General features: G+C 38.0%; 1 protein-coding gene across 1 annotated transcript; it reads left to right on the top strand.

The window, feature by feature from the left end:
* Positions 1-1805: 1805 nt before the first annotated feature.
* Positions 1806-24538, top strand: LOC143892256 (serine/threonine protein phosphatase 2A regulatory subunit B''beta-like). The gene is made up of 13 exons (XM_077396742.1): positions 1806-2624; positions 5163-5408; positions 5585-5690; positions 5793-5892; positions 6930-7035; positions 7457-7547; positions 15991-16132; positions 17125-17272; positions 17388-17497; positions 19817-19973; positions 20071-20196; positions 20349-20501; positions 23982-24538. The coding sequence occupies exons 1-12, from the start codon at positions 2472-2474 to the stop codon at positions 20469-20471; spliced, it is 1608 nt and encodes a 535-aa protein (XP_077252857.1). The 5' UTR covers positions 1806-2471; the 3' UTR covers positions 20472-20501; positions 23982-24538.

Genomic DNA, 24538 nt, shown 5'->3' with positions numbered 1-24538 from the left:
GAGGGCTAAGCTAGGGGGAGGTAGGAGGAGAGACTTGAGAGGTGACGGATGACTTGAGTGTGACAAGTAGCTAAAAAATCTGGAAAAGTATCATATTTTTAGTAGGGCGCTGATATTCCCCCCACCCCGTAGGGCTAGCTAACGACAAATGGACGGCTCAGATCATCCTATGGTCTTGACGGTACACTTCATTTTCAAAAATATGGGTGGGGCCTAAATTGGGCCTTAATGTTATTGAACGAATCACACCATAGAAGGATCCAAAACATGGACGCCTTGGATCATCCTACGTTGTGGACGGTACGCTTCAATTTGAAAAAAATTGGTGGGGCCTACAATTGGGCCTTAATGTTACTGTACGACCAACTCCATAGGATTATCCAAACCATGGACGGCTTGGATCGTCCTATGTTGTGGACGGGCCTTAATGTTACTTTACGACCAACTCCATAGAATGATCCAAACCATTCATTTGATGGGCCACAATGTAAATAGGTTGTGCCCCAAAAATCATTTCCATAGGATTATCACAACCCTACAATCTATAGAGGTTGCATAAGATGTACTTTCTATTTAGATCGGAGGGCTACGATCAGCCTATGGAAATGATATTTTGGGACGCAACCTATTTACATTTATGGCCCATCAAATGGATTATCCTACGGTGGTATGGGCGGGGCCTACGTTGTTTAAAGATGAGCCTACCATTCCACCAACGGTTTCTGTTGGGCCCACCAACTGTTCGTGTTGTGTGTGTGGAGAGAGAGAGAGAGGTCAAATGGTTGGAAAGTGACATATCCTAACGTTTAACGTTAGCCGGCCTTCGCGGGGGGACGCGGGGGGGGGGGGGGGGGGGTGGTGGTGGTGGTGGTGGTGGTGGTGTGGTAATCAGCGCCCTTTTAGTATGTTTTTTTTGTTCCCTAGATTTTCAAGCTTTTCATGCCCTCTCCTCACTCAGCCCCTCTTGTATCTATTCCTCTCCCACCGTCCCTCACCATTTGGTAAACTAAGATTTCTGGGGAAAAAAAAATTCATGGTAGCCAAACATGCCGTATCAACTCTAATAAATATTTAGCTTTTTTTCCTATTTTCAGCAGCTTAGCACTATATCCTCCCTCCCCTCTCTTATCATTTGGTAAACCAATGTTTCGCGAAAAAAAAATTCATGATTGCCAACCGTGGCCTATATATTTTTCAATTAGGCCCATTTGGATACCTCATGTATTTGGATTTGGAATTGAATTTTGAATACAAAATGAACAGATCGGGCAGCTCATGTTGAGGGAGGGAAGGGAGTACTTCCTATTGGAGGGGAGAGGTTGAGGAGCAAAGAGGGTGAAGGAAACTGCCAGATCTGTGGATTTTCAATTTCATATTTGCACAGCTTATTTGGAAATCTGATTTTTTTCACTTTCAGTTGCTGAATTGGAAATCCAAGAATTTGATCAGATCCAAATTACAATGCAAAAAAGGGCTGCAAATGTGAGAAATCCAAATCCAAATCCAAATCCTCTCTTCGTTGGTCTACCATATTTTAATAACTGCACTAACTCAACTTGTCTTTTGAGCTGTCGAATTCTATTGCAATTCTCAAAAAAGCTCTGGAAAGCCAATTAAAAGAGTAAAGACAACGTCAATTAGTGCAATTATCAAAACATTGTAGTGTAAATATCACTAGCCTTTAAATTTTGCCCACGATACCGTAGGTCCGTAACACCGTATGTTGTTTATAGGTACAGAGTATTAACGTATAGATGATGCATACGTACGTACATTTGAGTCTGACTTTGGGGACTTTGTTGCAGTTTCAGTCGTTTCAATAGTGTGGCCATCATCGGCCTGTTTGATTGGTTCTCTCTCTCTCTCTCTCTCTCTCTCTCTGGGTTTCAAAGTCTTTTGCCTCTACGAGAAAAAATCTGAAATCAGCTGAAAACCCTAATCGATTTCTCTATCCAATTTTATCAAATCGGCTCTCTTTTTCACGAGCCGAAGATTTCCAGCTCGATTTAATATATGCAACCTCGAAGCTGGAAAAAAAAACCCCTCAAAAGCTCTAAAGATCTAGGGTTTTTTTAGTTCTGGAGCTTGAAATCTAGGGTTTTGTTTGCTAATTCGTTTTTTATGATTAGAATTGGAGCTATGCATGCTGATATTTCAACAACAGGGAAGAGGAAGTTATTGAATTGCGTTGAGTGTTGTCGAGATCTAGGGTTTTTTTTTTGTTCTAATTTCTCAGCTTGTGAATTAAGTTTGGGTTTAGAAAAACTGTGTTGAGATCTAGGTTTCTTTTCTTTCTCTATTGGAATTGATGTATGGAAGATTAGAATTTGTTATGATGGATAGCTTGTGAATTCAGGTTGGGTTTTATTTTTCTATGATTGTGAGGTTCTAGGTTTAAAAAGAGATTGGTGAGATTTGGGTTTCTTTTTCTTTGTCTATTGGGTTTGGTGTATCAAAGATTGGAATTTGTTATGATGGATATGGAACTTGTTGGGGACGTGGCATCCCTTGACCCTGAATTGTTGCAGCTTCATGAGGTTTCTCCATTGGCACTTAAATCAAACCCGTACCTTGCCGATGAGCTATTCGCACAGTGGCTTTCACTTCCAGAAACCAGTAGACTGGTGATTATCTTCATTTTTTATTTGCTATTCTATTTATTTCCACATGTGATTTTTTGATTTTAACTGTTAAGAGCCTTCCTAAATTATATTTGTTCCATATTTTATGAGTTTCCAAAATATAAGTTTATTGCTGTAATTGCTTGATTTAGGGAGTAATTATATGGTTGAATTAAGGAGTTAATTATGGTAGAATTAGTGTAAAGAATGGCTTGATTGTAAGAGAAGTTAAGTAGAAAATTATCAATATCAGTTGGTTTGAGTTTCCTTGAATTAAACTGTCTTCTTCTTCGATATATCTTCTTCAATTTATATCTTTATTTTCGTTATATAGAGCAGTGCCTTATCATTAGCTTGCATTGGTTGGTATTAGTCGCATGCTTGATTTCTGGTTCTTAGAATGATCTGCATCATTTCATGTTTTTATGTTTTAAGTTTACCTTTATTTTCTTTTTATTTGTTTTGATTGGGGATGAGATGAATACATCTTAGAAATAGAGCATAAAGATTACTAATGTGTAAAATGGATTGTACTGGTATTACCTAATCCCAAGTGAATTCTTTGAAGAAGACCAAAGGCCCTGTTCTCCCATCAAGGTTAAAAATGGATGTGTATAAACCTCTATAAATCTGCCCATTTTTAACCTCCACAAATGGAAGGGTTAGGATGATATCCTCTGAAGCTGATTTTTTGGGCACACCCTATCTATATGAGGGCATATCAAATGAATGCTTTGGATCATCCAAACAATGTGGGCCCCCTATGTTAGTGAGGTCTAGCTCATATGAGCTCTAGCTCACAAACATTTTCCTCTCTCTCTCTCTCTCTCTCTCTCTCTATATATATATATATATATATATATATATATATATATATATATATATATATATATCTGTTTGTGTGTGTGAGCGGGCGCGCGCGCTCAATCGAGTGGATAACTTATCTACTCCGTCGGCTTAAGATACAATGGGGGCCCATATTGTTTGGGTGATGCAAACCATTCATTTGATGGGCCCTCACATAGATAGGGTGTGCCCAAAAAATCAGCTCCTTAGGATCATCCTAATCTTTCGAACTGTGGAGGTAAAAAATGGACAGATTTGTGAAGGTTTATACCCATCCATTTTAACCTCCACAAATCGAAGGGTTGGGATGATCCTATGGAGTTGATTTTTTGGACACACCCTATCTATGTGAGGGCCCATCAAATGAATGGTGTGCGTCACCCAAACAATGTGGGCCCCCAATGTATTTTAAGCCAACGGATAGATAAGTTATCTACTCGAAAAAATGGACTAATTTGTGAAGGTTTATACACGTCCATTTTACCTCCACAAATCGTAGGGTTGGGATGATCCTATGGATTTGTGGACACCCTATCTATGTGAGGACCATTCAAATGAATGGTTTGGATCACCCAAACAATGTGGGCCCCCACTGTATTTTAAGCTAGTGTGTAGGTAACTTACCTACACAAGTGTGTAGGAAATGTTTTCTCATATATATATATATATATATATATATATATATATATATATATATATATATATAGCATGTCCACACCTCATGTTCGTCATTTACTAAAAATGGCTACATTGCCACCTCTTTTTGTTTGTCTTTTCGTCATTTTCAGGAAAACACAAACAGAAGGCGGTGGGAAAGTTGAGGAAGAGGGTGGAAATATCATCTCTTTATTCTGGTCGATTGACCAGAAATACATGAGGGCCCACATTGTTTGGATGATGCAAACTATTCATATGATGGGCTCTGACATAGATAGGGTGTATCCAAAAAATCATCTCCATAGGATCATCCTAATCCTTGATTTGTGGAGAAGCAAAATGGACGGCTATGAAATCTGTCGATTTTGCACCTCCACAAATCGAGGGGTTAGGATGATCCTATGGAGATGATTTTTTGCACACACCTTATCTATGTCAGGGCCCATCAAATGAATGGTTTGGATCACCAACACAATGTGGGCCCCCACTGGATTTCTGGTTGACGGACCAAATAAGTTATTTGGTTGATCGACTATATATATATATATATATATGAGAAAAGTGTTGAGCGCACCATTTTTTTGGTGCGCTTAAGTGGTTATAACGCCTCCCATTGGTTTGCTTTAGCGGGACCCAAACATTTAAACGAATGGGAGGCGTTATAACCACTTAAGCGCACCAACATATTCCTCTCTCTCTCTCTCTCTCTCTCTCTCTCTCTATATATATATATATATATATATATATATATATATATATATAGGGATTTGCTGGGGACCATCGCAGAAGGCATTTCAAGAGCCGTTGTTGCATGAGAGAGCAGCCACTAGGCTCACTCTTCAACAGATTTTGTCTTATTCATTTAATTCATTTGAGGTGGCTGCTCTCTCATGTAACAGCTGGCCTGCGGAATGCCTTCTGCGATGGTCCCTAGCAAATACCATATATATGCATGTATGTATGTGCTAATGCACAATTGCACACACATGTATATGTATCATCTTAGAAGTTTTCTTCAATGTTTCGATTTGCATGCAGGTGAAAACCTTGCTCGACGATGCAAAGGCAGGTGTGCCCTTGAATGTTCCTGGGAATTCTAGCAGCACAAATGCTTCTTCCAGCAATTCATTGCCTTCCATGTTTCCAGCTGGGAGTGCCCCTCCCCTTTCGCCGAGAAGTACTTCTGGTTCTCCACGTATGTTGAAACGCCCAGGTGTTGGGCCTTCATCTTTAGGTTCTCCTCTAAAATTAGTGAGTGAGCCAGTGAAAGAAGTCATACCTCAGGTATTGTATATTTCCAACTGTATTAACCTCTCCTTGGTATCATCATCTCTACTTTTTACTACTCCGGAATACTGGTTTTCATTATTATGTTTTTCTCAGAATTATCTCATAGTTAGGCCCATCCATGACATTGGATGTAGATATAGGTTTTGATAGAGTGCTTTAAATGCTTGCAGTTCTATTTCCAGAATGGTCGCCCTACTCCAAATGACCAGAAAGAGCAGTATTTGTCTAAAATTGATCAGCTTTTCTCCGATCACTTGGATGGACTGCAGGTTCAAGGTGAGAAGCACATCTGATATGTGTCTCTTGTGATTTACTGCTTTTAGTTTTAGTGTGTTAAGTGGTTATAGCTTGAGCTGATAAGATTTGCTCCTTCATCAGAATTCAAAACTGTTACAAAGGAAATTTGCAAGCTTCCTTCATTTTTCTCCAGCATTCTTTTCAGACGGATTGATATTGACTGCATTGGAATAGTGACACGGTATGCATGCTATATTGCTAATATTTGAAAGTTGGTTTTTTGAGTTCACGTTGATGCTATGCTTCAATTCTCAAGAATTTTCCTATTTGTTTAATATGTTTGTTTAGACTTTAGGTAGACAAATATCTTATTGTAGAGCTTGTTCCTTCTACAATCTTTTTGGTTGTAGGAATGGTGCAGTAGTGCAGGATCATAGTAGGGCCCACTCTTGTATTAGGAAGTTTGGTGTGGTTAGTTACACACTTTTTTATATTATCTTGTTTTGGCACATGCTTTTGCCTTCTAAACCTAAAGTTGTGAAATTATGATACTTTTTTTCACTAGATAAAGTAGAAAATACTTAATATTTTATATTTAACCAATTTTCAATTGTACTATATATGTGTTATTACTCATTGAGTAATCTCTCATTGCCCAGCAACATCTTGAGAATCTATGGAATTTAATGAGAGCAAACTGTAGTTAGTTTTAGGAGCTCCTTATTTGATTGCTGTCTTTGAATCTTTATCACCACTATTCACTGATCCAGCATTTGGTGTAAAAAGTAAAAACCTGATATCAATTACTCTTTCTAATTTGCTTATGTTCTTCATTTTCTTTGAACAATTGTTACTTTGATGATATTCGTGATATACAATTGTTACTTTGACGATATTCGTGATCCATTCAGGGGATGTGTTCTTGAGTCTGACACTATTTTGTTCTTCTTAAAAGTTTCATGTTACTGCTTACTATTTTATGTGAAGCACTTTGACTTCTTGGTCATAGAAATTCATTTTAGTTCCAATGTGCATTCTGCTGAATCTTATTGGAGGCATTATGAGCAGTCGAGGTTGTTTGCCATTGGTGAAACACGAAAAGGTGTATGGCACACCAAAAAATAATCTATAGCCCTCATCTTTCTTTAAAGTAATTTGACCATAGATTGGTTTTGACTTCTGACTTCTTAGATGTTCTCTTAATTCCATCATTAAAAAAAAAGATGTTCTCTTAATGATGATTATCGGTAGTTTGACTTCTTTAATTTTTTTTTGTAGGGATGACTTTGTCAATTATTGGGTAAATAGCAACATGTTGACAATGGACATAGCTACCCAAATTTTTTCAATATTAAAGCAACCTAATTGCAGATATCTTACTCAGGTCTGTGCTTTTCTTCTTCAAATGTACTTATGTTTGTATTCCATTCCTTGGCACATAGATCAGCATGCCACCTGGATCCAAGGTTTTAAATGTCGGTTTGGCAGAAATTTTGGTAATTTCGTGATTTAAAAAAAAAACAAATTTCGACTTTGGCTGAAATCTGGACCGACACCAATTCAATGTACTTTCTGTGTCCGTCCCGGCCGAAATCCGAAATTTTGGTATTTCGGCCGGAATTTAAAACCATGCCTGGATCTGGCTTGTGGTGAAGCCACTGTGAGACAATACACTGCTGTCCTAGCAAATGTACATTCTAAACATGTGTCTTGTTCTAAGCTATGGTGCTAACAAATTTAGATTCTAAACATGTTACTTGTTCCGTGTTTCTTCTCATATTCAATTCTTTTCGACTTGGATACAGGAAGACTTTAAACCTGTTTTGCGAGAAATTTTGGCTACTCATCCTGGACTGGAGTTCTTACAGAGCACACCTGAGTTTCAGGAGAGATATGGTGCGGTTTTTATCACTTTGGTACTGTATTTCTTTTTACAGTCACTGGCTGCATTTTTGTTTCATAGGAGAGTTGTTGGCATTCCTGCATTCATATTTCATGCTGGGATTGTTCACTTTGCTTTTTGGATTTGCTAGCATCCATCATAGACTGCATTCCGCAGATGGTCTGTTGCATTACCGACAAGCCACCTCGTGAATGATGACAAAATCTGCCGAAAAGTGATCCTGTGGCTGGTCTGACATGCGACAGACCATCAGCATTTCCTATGACTATATTCTTCACCCCGTTTTTGGTATTGGACAAAGAAAGACCACCTGCGAACCTGAATTGGTTTTTAGAATATCTCTATATTAAAAAAAAAAAATGTATATGTAACCGTTTAAAAGCTCCCTGAGTCGATTGTCGAGTCGCCCGAGTTGACTCCTTGGCTGAGTTCTCGCCCGAGTCTGAGTGTTCCCCTACCAAGTCAATCAAGTCTCCTTTGACTTGTCTGAGTGTTCACCGGAGTCGACTCTCTTTTACCATGGCCAAGTTCTTGACCGAGGAGCGAAAATTTCCCAAGGAATGAACTCTTTGCTGACAGTTTGATACATAAATCTCTGTGACATTGCAAGGCCTGAAGATGGAAGAGTAAAGGGTTGAAGGTTGTGAATGACAATGATCTGTTTTAATCTTCCTATATCTTCCATTCCTGTATGAAAGGAGATTAAATGGAAAAAACAAATCTTGCCGGTAGTCATTTTTTAATCCAATCTAGGAGTAGCCAAATGATTTGCTGCAGATCCTAACACATAGGAACTTTCAACAGCCCCAGACCAAACAGATCTTGTTTCCACTTCATTTATACTTGTATGGTGGAGCTTCTAATCTGCTGTTCTAGAGGGAAGGGGAAGAGGGATTTATTATTAGGACTGTGGTGAACTGAGCGGGTAAGTCAGAAGTGGGATGTTTTTGCAGTATGTTGATGATCTGGTGCTTTCTACTAAAGTTTTGATGGACCAAGCCCAATGTTTTGTATTTAGTCCACCTTTCTAGACCCAGGCCAGGTAAGTTAGCTATGAATGTGGCTTAGTGGCTTGTTAATTCAAAGATTGAGGAACACCACAGTTATGAGCTAGTTTTGGGGAAGGGTCTTGGCTAATTAGGCACTTCAGTTCTCCTTTGTAACATGGTGGTCATGATGAATAGTGCCTAAGATTGGGAATTGGTAGAGAAATTATGGGGACTGTTTCGTAGGAGGGTATTATAAATTTCTCTACAGAGTGCTTTGATTTGGCTATGTTGTTCAACTTTTTTTTGTTCATGATTGGTGGAAAGGAGTCCAGACTTCATATTCAATGTTCTATCCTCGACCACCCAACGATGATACCGAGTACGATTTTACACTTGCATTTATGCTTTTATTATTCTGCTTTCATTTTCTGGTCCGGTTGTTCAAGCGAATTCAAAATAAGTCCCTGAATTGAGGAAGGTGAAGTTTGTTAAAGCTAAAATGAAGGTACCCGTAAAGCTGTTAGTACTAATCTGATGGAATTGTAGCACGAGGTGTAACGACCCGATTCCATAACCAGGCCGCTACAACTACTTTGATAAAATCACAAAAAAATTTATTTTCTTTTCCCTTTTTTTTTTTGTTCTTTTGAAAGGAACAACTTAAACGAGCGGAGGCATTAACTAATAATAAAATTCATCCATTTAATTAAAACTAACTCTGCTCCAAATTTAAAACCTAACAACTCCAAATAAAGTTTATTACAGCCCAACATTAAATAACTCAAACTGAGTTAAAAAAAAAATCAAAGTTGGCTTATTTGGGGTTTAATCAATTGAAATAAAACAAGGAAGAAGAGAGTTACAGTAGGTGGTACTTACTTGTAATTTAGAGGTGAGTCTCAATCCCTCTTCTCCTTCTTCTTTGGCTTGCTCCCAATCTCCTCTCTCTCTCTCTCTCTGTCCCTCTCTCTCTATTTGATTAACAGCAAGGGGGAGGGCGGTAGTTTTTTTTTCATGCAAAAACCCACGCCCAATTTGGGTTGGATGAACAGGAATGGGGTGTTTTTATACACCCACACACCCAAATCTTAATTCATATGTCAAGTTGCACAATCCCCCCCTTTTGAAAATAGAATGAAATGATTTGACAACCCTTTCTAATCTCCTTCCTTAAGTTAGGGTTCGTAAATAAGGAAATATAGCTAGACTAATTTATTTGCTTACTGACTTTGTTCTTTAATTAGTGAAAAATTAAGGCCCAATATATATGGAAGCAACTCAAGTCAATCCACCTTGGTTAAGCAAGATCCCAAAAATGAGACCAATCTTAACAATAATAGGGTGCATGGCCGAATATTTCAGCCCAAAAACTGGGTGAGGTTTGTCTGCTAGCTTGCCTAATATGTAAAAGAATTAATGACAACAAAAGAAATGTTGACTAATCCATTGAACACCCAAATTTGGAGTCAACCCTTACTTGCTCTGAAACAAGGATATCCTAGATACAGTTCCTTTTTAACATTCCTTCTTTAGATTAGTTTTTTACAAATTTTACTAACAAGGCAGCCACAACAAGGTGGCGCCCCACAGGGGTGTGACGAGGCATGACACATTCCAAAATTATTTTGAAATGTGCCCCCCATTAGTCCAAGATTTGAAAGATCCTCTATTTTGGAAAATAAATCTCCCACCCCATAAACTAAGTGACAAGATTACCCCCACTTGAGCAAAAAACATAAGAGTGGAGTGCCAATATCAATTTCGGATTATGGTGCCATAAAAAATATAAGGGATAATTTACAGTTACAGTTGATAGAGTACCCATCCACAAACTTCCGTACCCTATCCTCCTCAGTGGCGGCATAACCCGGGGCATAGCGGGATAGAGTCCTGAATCTTGCCCCATACTGGGCCACCGACAACCTCTCTTGCTTCAATGCTGCAAAGTCTGCAGCCAAATAGTCCTTTAGATTAGTTTTTTATGGCTGCAGACTTCGCAGCATTGAAGCAAGAGAGGTTGTCAGTGGCCCAGTATGGGGCAAGATTCAGGACTCTATCCCGCTATGCCCTGGGTTATGCCGCCACTGAGGAGGATAGGGTACGGAAGTTTGTGGATGGGTACTCTATCAACTGTAACTGTAAATTATCCCTTATATTTTTTATGGCACCATAATCCGAAATTGATATTGGCACTCCACTCTTATGTTTTTTGCTCAAGTGGGGGTAATCTTGTCACTTAGTTTATAGGGTGGGAGATTTATTTTCCAAAATAGAGGATCTTTCAAATCTTGGACTAATGGGGGGCACATTTCAAAATAATTTTGGAATGTGTCATGCCTCGTCACACCCCTGTGGGGCACCACCTTGTTGTGGCTGCCTTGTTAGTAAAATTTGTAAAAAACTAATCTAAAGAAGGAATATTAAAAAGGAAGTGTATCTAGGATATCCTTGTTTCAGAGCAAGTAAGGGTTGACTCCAAATTTGGGTGTTCAATGGATTAGTCAACATTTCTTTTGTTGTCATTAATTCTTTTACATATTAGGCAAGCTAGCAGACAAACCTCACCCAATTTTTGGGCTGAAATATTCGGCCATGCACCCTATTATTGTTAAGATTGGTCTCATTTTTGGGATCTTGCTTAACCAAGGTGGATTGACTTGAGTTGCTTCCATATATATTGGGCCTTAATTTTTCACTAATTAAAGAACAAAGTCAGTAAGCAAATAAATTAGTCTAGCTATATTTCCTTATTTAAGAGCCCTAACTTAAGGAAGGAGATTAGAAAGGGTTGCCAAATCATTTCATTCTATTTTCAAAAGGGGGGGATTGTGCAACTTGACATATGAATTAAGATTTGGGTGTGTGGGTGTATAAAAACACCCCATTCCTGTTCGTCCAATCCAAATTGGGCGTGGGTTTTTGCACAAAAAAAAACTGCCGCCCTCCCCCTTGCTGTTAATCAAATATATATATATAGAGAGAGAGAAGGAGATTGGGAGCAAGCCAAAGAAGAAGGAGAAGAGGGATTGAGACTCACCTCTAAGTTACAAGTAAATACCACCTCCTGTAACTCTCTTCTTCCTTGTTTTGTTTCAATTGATTAAACCCAAAATAAGCCAACTTTGATTTTTTTTTAACTTAGTTTGAGTTATTTAATGTTGGGCTGTAATAAACTTTATTTGGAGTTGTTAGGTTTTAAATTTGGAGCAGAGTTAGTTTTAATTAAATGGATGGATTTTATTATTAGTTAATGCTTCCGCTCGTTTAAGTTGTTCCTTTCAAAAGAAAAAAAAAAGGGAAAAGAAAATTTTTTTTTGTGATTTTATCAAAGTAGTTGTAGCGGCCTGGTTATGGAATCGAGTCGTTACAGTTGTGGTATCAGAGCCACCAGGTTTTGGCTGTGAGGAACCTGGTAAGCGAGTCTTGGATACGTCTTAAGATGGGATACGAAGACCTAAATGATTAAAAGCTATGGCGTCCCTATTACTGCTGAACAAACTTAAAGGAAAACAAACTCCAACATAGATTGCTAGGATGAATGGGTTTAAAATCCACCAACGCACCCTAAAATGTAAATTGTTGTGTTAGAAAGATATTCTTTCCCTAGAATTAATTGTAGGCTTGTATTTTGGCAGAAGATGAATACTTACCAGAGGAGAGGAACTAGGAGAGATGGCCAGGAAGAGGAGCTGGACCCTCTGCGCATGTTTGCGGAGATACTTAGGGGGCAAGCCCAGACTCAGGTAGAAATAATTAGGGGTCAAGCGCAGTCCCAAGCAGCGAATCAGGAGGCTCTCCGAAATATTGCGGCAAATCTAGTCGTGCGTCAGCCAAGGGAAGATCCTACCCAACTCCATCGTTAGTTCAGGGATTATCACCCCCCTGAATTCACTGGGATGGGAGACCCTATGGTGGCCGACAGCTGGATCTTGAGCGTGGAACGTATCTTCGCTGTCATGGGGTGTAATGATGAACAGAAGATTAGGTTGCCCTCATTTCTTTTCACTGGCGAGGCAGGAGTTTGGTGGAGAACCACTGCTCAGAATTACCCAACGGCGACCACCGGGACTTGGGCGCAGTTCAAGGCGAGATTTGATGCCCAGTTCTTTCCGGCTCATGTAAAGGACTCTTTGGCTGCAGACTTTGCAGCATTGAAGCAAGAGAGGTTGTCGGTGGCCCAGTATGGGGCAAGATTCAGGACTCCATCCCGCTATGCCTGGGGTTATGCCGCCACTGAGGAGGATAGGGTACGGAAGTTTGTGGATGGGCTCTGCCCCACCCTTATGGCCAGCATTATTATCCTTAATCCTCAAACCTTAGCAGAGGCCTGTGCAAAGGCGGAAGTCACAGAGAGAAGCGAAAGGATTGTTTCGGCTACAAGGGCACAATCTTCTGCGAACCAGAATCAACCACCACCTCTGAAGAAGCAGAAGACAGAGACTGTCAGTCATACTATCCCAGCATGTCCAACTTGCGGAAAGAGGCATGCGGGCCAATGTTGGAGGGGCATGGATGTGTGCTATTCCTGGGGGGACCCTAACCACAAGCAGTACAACTGCTCTAGGCTGCGCAGGCAGTTTTTGTGGTCGTTACACAAGGTAATCGTTAGATCAGGAGAAGGGATGATTATTGCATGGGAGAAGATGACACTTACATTTATAAAGAATTTATTGCCTATAGAGTATAGATTATCTATAGAGTCTCATCTCAATTTTTACTTTTTCCAATAAAAGGATGAATCGGTTGACTAATGTACCTCTAAATTCTTGGGTTGGTGGCTAGGCTGGTACTTTATAGGTGGAAGAATTATTGGCTTCATCTCCAATAAAAGGATGATTTGGTAGACCAATGCACCTCTAAATTCTTGATCGGTGGCTAGGCTGGTACTTAGAGACTGAAGAAATATTGGCTGCAAGGTACAAGACTGAGCTTAAGCGAAAAATCCAGGATAAAATGAGACAATTCATTTTTTTTGGGGGGTATGGAAGAGACATCAGCTTTGCCTTGTTGATAGAAAAAATTGAAGGTATTGGCTGCCACTCATAAGAGTTAGTCGATGTTTGGCAGTTGGCACACCTAGTAGAACATCCAACGACTGCAAACCATCAACTTTAGGTGGAATTGTTTGACAACAAAATTGCTAAAAGTAATCTACCAAAAAGTCTTAGTAATGCTCCTAAATGCTACAAGGAAACATGCCATATGGTTCATGAGTGCCTACAAAGATGGCAACTTTGGTTATTGGAGAATGGAGAAAATGAAGCTGAAGGAGACAGAGAAAGGAATATGTGGATCTTAGGAGTATCCACAAAGAAGGGAATGTTAGTTTGATGATGAGATGAAAAGGCTAAAGGAGATGAAGAAAAGGAATTTTTGGTACTCGATGTGAAAGAGAGTATCTACTTATGAAGAGCGCTCCTTTTTTTTAGCAATACTCTACCTTTTAAGTCATGTCCACATGGATGAACAAGATGGTACGAGTAAGCATGACATCTTCCCAATGCATGTTAAATCAGGAAAATGTATATTGATCAGTCATTGGAGACGAGGGAATGGAATGCCATGTTAATGTAAGTTGTCAGCAAACTCTGGTTGAAAACCTAGTAATATCTGCATCACTTGCTTGCTTGGCTATTTGATGGTGATAATTAATAAAATAATGGTAAATTCTTGAAGTGTAATTCAATTTTTCAATCTTTGATCACTTCAAAGATGATGTATAGTGTGATTTTCTTCCAACTAATGTGTTGGATAGAGCCTGGCTCTTCAACAAGGGCATGCCACACTGAAAGAACACCACACTTTTTACTAGGTAAAGCATTACGAAGCGAGTGCAACCTAAAGCACAAGCGAAGGTCACTGCATAGAAAGAAAGCGTCTTTGTTTATCGACTTGAAGGATTGAACCATTAGTATAAGAAGTTTCGCCAAAAGTTACAGGTTTGGCCAGATTTGATGGGGTCAAATTTCTCTAGCCCGAGAGAACTAATGTGGGAGAATCCATGCACTAGGATAAAAAAAAGCTGGGTGAACAGAAAAGAGATGAACTTTCAGTCTCAACCTTCTGCATTGCCTTTCCTATTCAAATAAAAGAAAGGGAGAATAAAGAAGTAGAATGAAGGTGGTGACAAAAAAAAAAGAAGAATAGGGGCTTCTTTTGTTTCTTTTGTTTTTTTAAAGGTAAATAAGGACTTGTTATTTTTTATTTTTTTTAAATGGTAAATAAGGACTTGTTTTTAAGGGAAGTGATATTTACGCCCCTTTTCATCACCAGGGACACCCAGCGTCAGTGTATCAATGGCAAAAGGGGGGCTCATGTACTTTATGTCAGAAAAATCCAGAGGCTTTGATTGCAAAGTACACTGGCAAATGGGTGTCCCTGGTGATAAAAGGGGCGTAAATATCATTTCCCGTTTTTAAGTGGGGGTGTTTTCATAAGTAACTCGCTTAAGTGATTGAAAGTGTGCTCTGTCTACTTACATTGGACAACCATGTAACATGTTAAAATGTACAACCATGTAACATGTTAAAACACCCATAAAAAATGTAACATGTTAAAATTTGTCACTTTTTTATTTTATTATTTTTGGGGTGTCACTTTCATCTTTTTCAGGGACAGTCTTTTAGGTCTATGATGAAGGTCTAGTATCAACTTATGGATGGGGTAGGGTTTTGGGTCAATTTTTAAGTTCTTTGAGCAATAGTTTCTCTATTGTTTGGAAAATTGAAGAAGAAATTCAATTTTGCATCATTGAAGTGATTCTTGAGGTTTCTTATGGTGTGACATTGCGTATTTGAATGATTTGATGCTGTTCAACTGTGTTCAGGCATGTTCATTTGAGATTGATTTCAATTTTCTGGTTGAAATCAAATCTCATACGAGTGAAATAGTCAAAGGCTTCTATTTATTTTGTTGTGATTCTATTTATGCAATTTATTGTGAGGATTTCATTTGAGAATCTCGTGGAACATTGTTATTTAGTGCTCATCAAGGTCTGTAATATATTGATATTGCTTGAAATGATTTCCCTTCATCATCTTACTTGCTAGAGTTTTTACAATGAAAAACCATAAATGAGTTGAGCTTGACTTGGGATTCGACACTTGGTCCTTGGCCAAATGCAATTTACTTAGCCGAGTAACAAGTTGTTTCCTGATTTTGTAAGCATTGTCATGGATGGCATGTCAGCTATGAATGTAAGCATTGGATTCCAATGTGTATACAAGATTGTATGCTAGTTGACAAATCTAATTTTCGACTTATTCAATTGCATTAGGAGCATGCGCCCATCTACCTATTTACATCTTAAGGTTGATGCTCCTATCTGTTGCCCTTTTCAACTTGTTGGTTTGAAGTCCTTATGTAATCTGAGGGAGAATATGTTCATTTTTCCCAGCATAGTATAGCATGCATTTTGCTATCACTGATACATTGTAATTTGGACCAGCCGAAACTGTCATATACAGAATATTTTATTACGTGAATAGATCTGGAAATGGCCATCTTACCCTTAGGGAGCTGAAACGGGGAAATCTAATTGCGGCAATGGAACATGCGGATGACGAAGAGGATATCAATAAAGTCTTGAGGTAGGGTTACTTGAATTAATCTCTAAATCATTTGGCCTAGAAAAAATGTCATGATGTTTGTAAGGCCCCCACCATCAGTAGTCATGTATATTTCATTTTAACTTGCATACTGTATAATACCTAATCTCATAAGAAAGGTTACATCCCACTGTTGTTGAGACTTAACATTTTGAAAATTTTCTCCCACAAACTAGGTAACATCCTTCAATTTTGCTTGCCATCTGGTCATCTGGCATCAGACCTTTGAGACTTGACATTTTGTAGTTGTTCCTCATTGCAGGGATATTTAAACACGGTTGAAGGGGATATCACTCCCTGTTCTTAGGGTTGTTCCCTTGAGAACTGTTATGGGGAATCAAATTTATTATATTCTATGTTGCATCAGTACGGATATGGGTGTCGGAATCCGACAGGGGGATCGAGTGTTGGATTCACCAACCCTCAAAAAGAAGGATTTGTGGATTCGCCAAAACATTTTAATCAATTCTCAAGTTTTATTTTTTTACATAATAATATGATTAAAACAAGTAATAGCTTGAAAATTTTAATAGGTTAAATAGACATAATATTTTATTTCCATTTAAGAAACTTACTATTAGGATGGGTAAAACTCAAAACATATGGTAATTGTAAATTTGCGCTAGCGGTATTCATGAAAAAAAACAGTTAAAATAGATCTAGAAGTGTCTCAAAGAATCCTGAAGTATTGAAATCAGAGACATGTCCGACACGGATTCTTTGTCCATTTAGAAGAATGCATGTAACATGGATTATATTTCATATATTGTGGTAAGACACCTGGAAAGGGTTTAAAGAATGATTTACCTAAAAAAGGTAGGAACTGGTTATGAAATCTTTGATGCAATGGTTACTATGGATTAAAGTTGATGCTGCTGACTAGATCTGCTGGTTTTGCACCCATCCAATATCATTGCTGCCTCTTGTGAAAGTTATGCACATTTTTATTTTAAAAATTATTTTTTCCTTTACAGGTACTTTTCCTACGAACACTTCTATGTGATATACTGCAAGTTCTGGGAGCTGGATACAGATCATGATTTCTTGATCGATAAAGATAACCTTATTAGATATGGTAACCATGCTCTTACATACAGGATTGTTGATAGAATCTTTTCACAGGTTTGTATTTACTTTATGCAAACTACATAAACCAAATTATATTTTTCAGTAAAAGAAATTCTTTCATACATATGCCATTTGTTTCTGATCTTGTTACATTTTAATTGTGTCTTAGATTCCAAGAAAATTTACCAGCAAAGTTGAAGGAAAGATGGGTTATGAAGATTTTGTTTACTTCATGCTGTCAGAAGAGGATAAATCATCTGAGCCTAGTCTTGAGTATTGGTATCTATTCATACCTTATCCTTTGAATGTTATAATTTGGTAGGGTTGTGCAGTTCTTCTCCTTGTGATTCTGGCCTTTATCATCTTGACATTCTTTAGTCGATAACTGTGAAAAACTAGTTTTAAAACACTTGGAATTCTTGCTAAAACACATTTAAAGCTGGAACTGTTCTTGGTTCCTAGTTGTAGTAAATGCAGAATTGTAAAATGTATCTAATGCACAAACCATTGAGGATATATGGCTCTCGTGAGAAATTTTTGGGGCTTTTGTTGAGAGACATATTATATAATTGGAGGAACTTCTCTGAGTTTCACCTGTTTCAAACCCTATTGTGAGTAGCTGGGCTCCCCTCCAATTCTCCATGCCAAGATGCTTGTGCAAAGGACTCGTTTAAAACAGATAAAAACTTAAAATAGAACCTAGCTAGATTTGACTATTAACATAATAAACAAACCCAAAATTAAAACCAAACATGTGGCAATTGAAATGGGGCCCTTCCCCCTTCCTACGAATATTAGAGAAAAGACTTCCTACTCCTCGGGATAGATAACTTATCTACTCCGTGGCTTAAAGTATAGTGGGGGCCACATTGTTTGGGTGATCCAAAGCATTCATTTGATGGGCCCTCAGATAGGGTGTGCCCAAAAAATCAGCTCCATAGGATCATCCCAACCCTTCGATTTGTCGAAGCAGAGGGAAGATGTTCCCTTTTGACTATTTGACCAAAGTCCAATTTTTCAAAAGGGGCAAATTCTCCCATCCTTTCTCTTTGTGGCTTCACATTGGAGCATTGTTTTAAATTTCTACCAAAACTGACACGAAACGACCAAACTGTTATCATTTTCATCCCCATTGAAATGAATGCCAAAACGGGAACTCGTATCAAGACCATAACTGGTGAAAACGCGGAGGCTCGCAAATGACTATGAAGAATTTAGGAGCTCAATGGAACCAAACTTTCACATTCATATAGCCATATCCATCCATAAACAGAGAAGCAAGCAGTAATTGGTTAATCTCGGCATAAAGAAATATGGAAAAGATTTTTATAGTAAGCAATATTGCATATGACAATCCAAATAACACAAGAAGATGAGAATATGAGGCTCAGATAACTGAAAATAACCACTGTTTAACTGCTGTCCACGAAATAAAATAGGAACCTAGGGCCCAAATCTACTCTAAACAAGGGTAAAAATTCCAAGATGGTCTAGGGTAAGACAAGTAAAAGGTTCCTAGGGGTGCTAAAGGGCTAAAAGGCTCAACAAAGGTTGAAAATAAAGGAAAAACCTCACCCGAAAAACGTAGGAAAACCTCACCCGAATATCTGGGATGATGGAGAAGGGCGTGAAAAAAAATAGGGAGATAATGAATGGGAGATCTGGGATGATGGAGAAGGGTGTGAGAAGGAGAGGCATGAGAGAGAGAGAGAGAGGGCTACCTCAGTTTGGGGAAAGGGGGGAACGCAATTGGCGTGCAAGAGAGAGGGGAGGCCGTCGGCTCCTTGATTTGGTCATCACAAATTTTAATTCAAGTTAGGGCTTTCTCCTTCTTGGTGGGCCCCATGCTAGCTCACTTGATTGAGGTTGAAAAGACTCCCATGCCCCTAAACACAAGGAAGAAGATATTAGTAGCACAAGGGCACAAGTGAAAAAACTAACTAAACAAATAGAAAAAAAATAATGTGCAAGGGTGGGCCCTAGATGATGTGGACATCCCCCACATCTAGGTCCACAAATAAGCTAAATAAGTCCAATAATCCTCAAAAATAATAATAAAAGTAACATCATATGCAATGAAAGTGGCGATCCGACGGTCGGATCACATCAATAACCTTAAGTGTATTAGTGGTATACTATATTAGTATGTGTTACTAGTTATATTTATATAAATAGCACGTGAAATGTGGTATATGCATTATGAATAACTATTTATATGAATTACATAACAACTATAGTATATACTGATTTATAGGACATGTGAAACACGGTGTATGTATAATGACTAAATATTTATATGAATTACATGTTCCCCCATCAATTTGGTATCACATGCAAAGATAATTGGTTATGTTCCCGGATAAGCTTCATGGGGACCATTGTCCTTAGTATATTTTTACTAGTGAAATTAAGGGATAACTTTATGATCTACTTTCTTTTTGGGTCATCTCCATGTGAATTTTGTTGATGGAATGGCATTACGAATAATATCCTATGTATTCAGTTTTAGTTGAGTTCTACCCTGGACCTCAAGTTCCAATTTTATTTGTACAAGATAATCTGTACAAGGCATTCATATCCATAACCTGTTTCTTTCAGGTTCAAATGTATAGATTTAGATGGAAATGGAGTACTCACACCCAATGAAATGCAATTCTTTTATGAGGAGCAGTTGCATCGCATGGAATGTATGGCCCAAGAACCTGTGCTCTTTGAGGATATCTTATGCCAGATGGTTGACATGATTGAACCAGAGGTCACCTTGTTTCTACTAATTCTCTTTTAGATATTTCTTTCTTGTATTCTGGCTAGTGATAACTTCATTACCCATAACACTTCCAAATGTCCTGCAGAAAGAATGTCATTTTACACTACGCGACTTAAGAGGCTGCAAACTATCAGGAAATGTTTTCAACATCCTTTTCAATTTGAATAAGTTCATGGCTTTTGAAACTCGCGATCCATTTCTTATTCGTCAGGTAACTGCATTTTGAACATGAGAGGCTGGAAGGTGTGGTGGAATTTTATGCATACCTTCTTAGTCATGAACATGAGAGGCTGGAAGGTGTGGTGGTATATTGTTAGCGGTGTTACACCTTATTTATGCTTTCAATTCCAATGATCTGAGCAGGAACGGGAAGATCCTACTTTGACAGAGTGGGACCGCTTTGCTCATAGAGAATATATTAGGCTTTCCATGGAAGAAGATGGCGAAGATGCCTCCAATGGAAGTGCAGAAGTTTGGGACGAATAACTTGAAGCTCCCTTTTGAAATCATGCCCATGTAAGATTTCCCTGCATTATTTTGTCTAGATTTCCGTCGGTGCTTTGCTGTTTCTTTCTCAAAATGTTACTGTGGTTCCTATAATTTTAAGTTGTCACACCACCCATAACTCTGCAGAAGTGAATGCAAATTATTATAATTTAATACTAGGTACTGTACAAGATATTTCGTGGGCCGACTGATTCCAAGATGGGCCCACTTTTCATTTCAAGGTGAAGTCATGGGAATATTAAATTTTAAAATCTATGCATCATACAAATGATGAGTCTAACTAAACACAGAAAGGAGAACTGTTTTTTTTAAAGTAATTTTTCTTTGCATTTCATTTCAGCCCATTCATGTAGATAATGATATTTGGTAGGCAGTATCATTGGGCTGCACAACAAAGTAATGTTGTCTTATGCACGGGATGTGAGATCGGCATGGGACTAATACCACCTCATAAATGTATGTGATGCTCACATAAACTTGGGGTCCATTGAGGAATGACCGGTCAATTTACTTTCTTATACTTCATTACATTGTACTTATTGTCATGTCACTAGGCATTCAATGTGATTTCATCTTAAAATTTTATCATTTGCCTATGTTTCCATGCATTTCCATGATTTTACAAGATTTAAATCGAAATCGACCAATACCACCTCACATGCAAAAGCCAGCCACGAAATTACCTAGCAAATCCCATATATATAGTATCATTTGCATATGGGCTCACATTTTCTGGTCTGTCGGACCAGATAAGTTATATATGTGTGTGCAACGACCCAGATTTGGGGCAAATTTTTAGTTATAATTTTTTTTCTTCAAAATCCTAAAATCTGAATCGCTACCCCAAAAAGGGAAAACAATAACTAAACGATTCTATTCCATTAATTGAATGTCTATTACATGATTTATCTCGACTGCTAATATCGAACTATGAACTGAAATAAAATAATAACTGAATCCATGACTAAAACTCAATATCTAAAATGAATAGAAACAACTAAACTTCCATCGGGCATGACAACAAGTCATCCTCAAAAGAAATCCTATTAGTGCTCTCTCCCATCCTAAGTGCCACCTAGACTTGTTCATCGGCAAGGCTCCTTCACTTTCCTCACCTACAAAGTTTGAAAAATAATCTAAGTCAAACAACAAGCTTGTGACTGGCTTAGATAATGAAAGTGACAAGAATGAAAATCTGCATTATAAATGTGTTTCTCATGGCATTCACATGTAATAAGGAAAAACAATAAGAATTATAAGATTTATTGCTAAGGATAAAGAATATCAATAAGCATGTGAGAATGTCAAGGGAATATACTAAAGATGGCAAATCATGGAATCATATAAGGGAGCCTCAATCATACAGAGTAAATATAGAGACGGATAAATTACGAAAAATATCATGTCATCTCGACAAGGTATATGGGTCATATCTATCTCCTCATAAGTATATACACAGTGAAATCATCACAAACCCGTCGATCTATGGCCACACGTAGCTCTATGGCCTTTCCGTACTATAGTACAAGGCGTAAACAAAAACACTGTATATATAGATTATGGCCTAAAAATAAAAATCTTACCACATGCAATTTCCACAAGGGAATTCCAGGTAATTCAATGACGTAGGTGCAAAAGGAATGAGAATAATCATAGAAATCATAATCGCAAGTAATATTAAAAAAGTCAGTCATCACTTGCCTTGATATTGAAGCATAGGTGATCATACGAAATCCTGACACTGATGTGAAGATGAGGATCCTGAGGTCCAAATTTAATAATTAGCTTGGTGTCAGTTTCTTCTTTCGGTCTTATGTTAAAGTTATTTAACCTATACCTATTATTGTCCTATGATGTCTTTTTATTTATTTGTTCAACTACTCTCTATGTGGTCCCAAAATTCATATTTTCCATACCCTAAAATATATATATTTTCATCAAAATACTCTTAAAATCTGCAACTAAATCAGCCTTAATAAATATAAAAATCTGCGACTAATCACGAAATAAAACTAAGAAAATCAGCACTTAATCATGCATTAAAACTATGAAAATCTGCACTTATTATGCCCTAAGACTGTTGCAAAATCAGCACTCAGATACTCAAAATTAGCACATATTTAGGAATATAAAACAGCCAAAATAGCAACTAATTAGGGTATAAAACTGTCAAAATCAGCAACTAGTTAGGGACATAAAACTGTAAAAAACAACAGTTTTTATGGCATAAAATTCTGTAAAATCAGCAGTTTCCATGCCTTTAACACTGAGAAAAATACGCATGTATAGAGGTGATAATTAAAAAAATCAGGGTTTAATTAGGGCTTAAAAACTGAGAAAATTTAGTAATTAAATATGGGAAAACATGCGTATATGGAAACCCTAATTGCAACAAACCCTACACACATATACGCACATTCGTGGGGATCCAAAACATGACGAAATTAGTCCTTTTTCATATATGGGTTGCGAATTGGTCCCAAGTATTCTTCCCTTCCTCGCTTTTTTTCTTTTCTTTCTCTCTTCCTTCTTCTCTTCTCTTTGTGCTTCCTAGTTTATTTCAACTAAAAAGTATGTTTCCTATTCTTATTCTAAAAGAATGGAATGTGTACAATTTTATTAGTTCTCTCTAATCTTATCTTGTTAAATAAATTAACTACAAAATATATATTAAGTGGTCCCATTTACTATTTATAGTAAAAATGGACTTACTATTTATAGTAAGTTTTGACTTACTATTTATAGTAAAAACGGAATTCGACTTATTATTTATAGTATAAATGGACTTACTATTTATAGTAAGTGTGAATCCGACAGTCCGAAAGGCTCCAATCGAAAATCTAAACTGTTAATCTTCGATCGGGAAAAAAAAACGACCAAGATTTAAATAAAATCATTAACTTTCCTGACACTAGGTGGGGCCGGGTGTGTGTGTGTGAGCGCGTGTGTGTTTGTAGGGAAATGTTATTAGCACAACCATGTGTTAGTAATTGCACAAACCTAGCTTTTCTTTTCTTTTTTAATTGACTTGTGAAAGCTTTTTGGGAACTATAATGACCTTTGACAGCTCTTTAACTAATAAAGGACAAGATGGATTAGTGCAAATATCAAAACATGGTTGTGCTGATATCATTTCACTGTGGGCGCGCGCGCGCGCCCACACACATGCACGACACACACATAGGGATTTGCTAGCGTCCATCACAAAATGCATTTCACAGATGGTCTGTTGCATGTCAGACCTGCCACACATGATCATTTTTCAGCAGGTTGTCTTCATATCTTGTGTGGCAGCTGATTTTGTCTTCATATCACGTGTGGCTGGTCTGACATGCGACAGACCATCTGCGAAATGCCTTTTGCGATGGACGCTAGCATCTGTGAAATGCCTTTTGCGTGTGCGTGCGTGTGTGTGTGCGCGAATTTCTTTTTAACATTTCTTTAGAATTAATCTTCTCTGTTCTTAATGTTGCTTGTCTTTATTTTCAGCTGGCAACAAGAAAGCTGTGGATGCTTAGTTAAGTTTGAGTGTTGAAATCGGTAACAATCATCAGGAATACCCCTGGAGTGGAACTTAGCAACAGCAATCAACCCCATCAATGATAAGCTCCAAGCTTTGACACGCAAAATCTGTGGGGTGTCTTTTTTAAAGCGGGCAAGAGTCCAACTGTTATGCAAGTGAAAGAGAGCGGCATTCTGGAGTCCAATGAAATTCTCCATTAAAATGCTGGCTGCCACCTTCGCAAGGAGGGCACTCAATGAACTGTTTAATCACCCACCAGATCCAGGTAGCACAGTTTAAGAATATTAGTCATTTTTCCAGGAAAATCAGCTGCATCTATGGTTGTTTTTTCACCTCTTGTTTCTTTTCTGGCGATTCATAGAAGTCCACAAGAGCGTGTTTATCTTTGGCTTTTGATGGCATGTGTTTCCATCTCGGGTGGTTTGTCTGCCTTGTCTGTGGGTTTCTCTATGCTGTTACATATTATTTTCTTATTGGATTTTATGATGAAAGAGTTTTTTTTAATACCATGTATTTTGGCCAA

Source organism: Tasmannia lanceolata, unplaced genomic scaffold (genome assembly GCF_043159265.1).
Source record: "Tasmannia lanceolata isolate RefF3 unplaced genomic scaffold, GAP_Taslan_0.1 ptg000015l, whole genome shotgun sequence".
Classification (NCBI taxonomy): domain Eukaryota; kingdom Viridiplantae; phylum Streptophyta; class Magnoliopsida; order Canellales; family Winteraceae; genus Tasmannia; species Tasmannia lanceolata.
The sequence above is the reverse complement of the archived record's forward strand: the minus strand, read 5'-3'. Positions and strand labels throughout refer to the sequence as shown.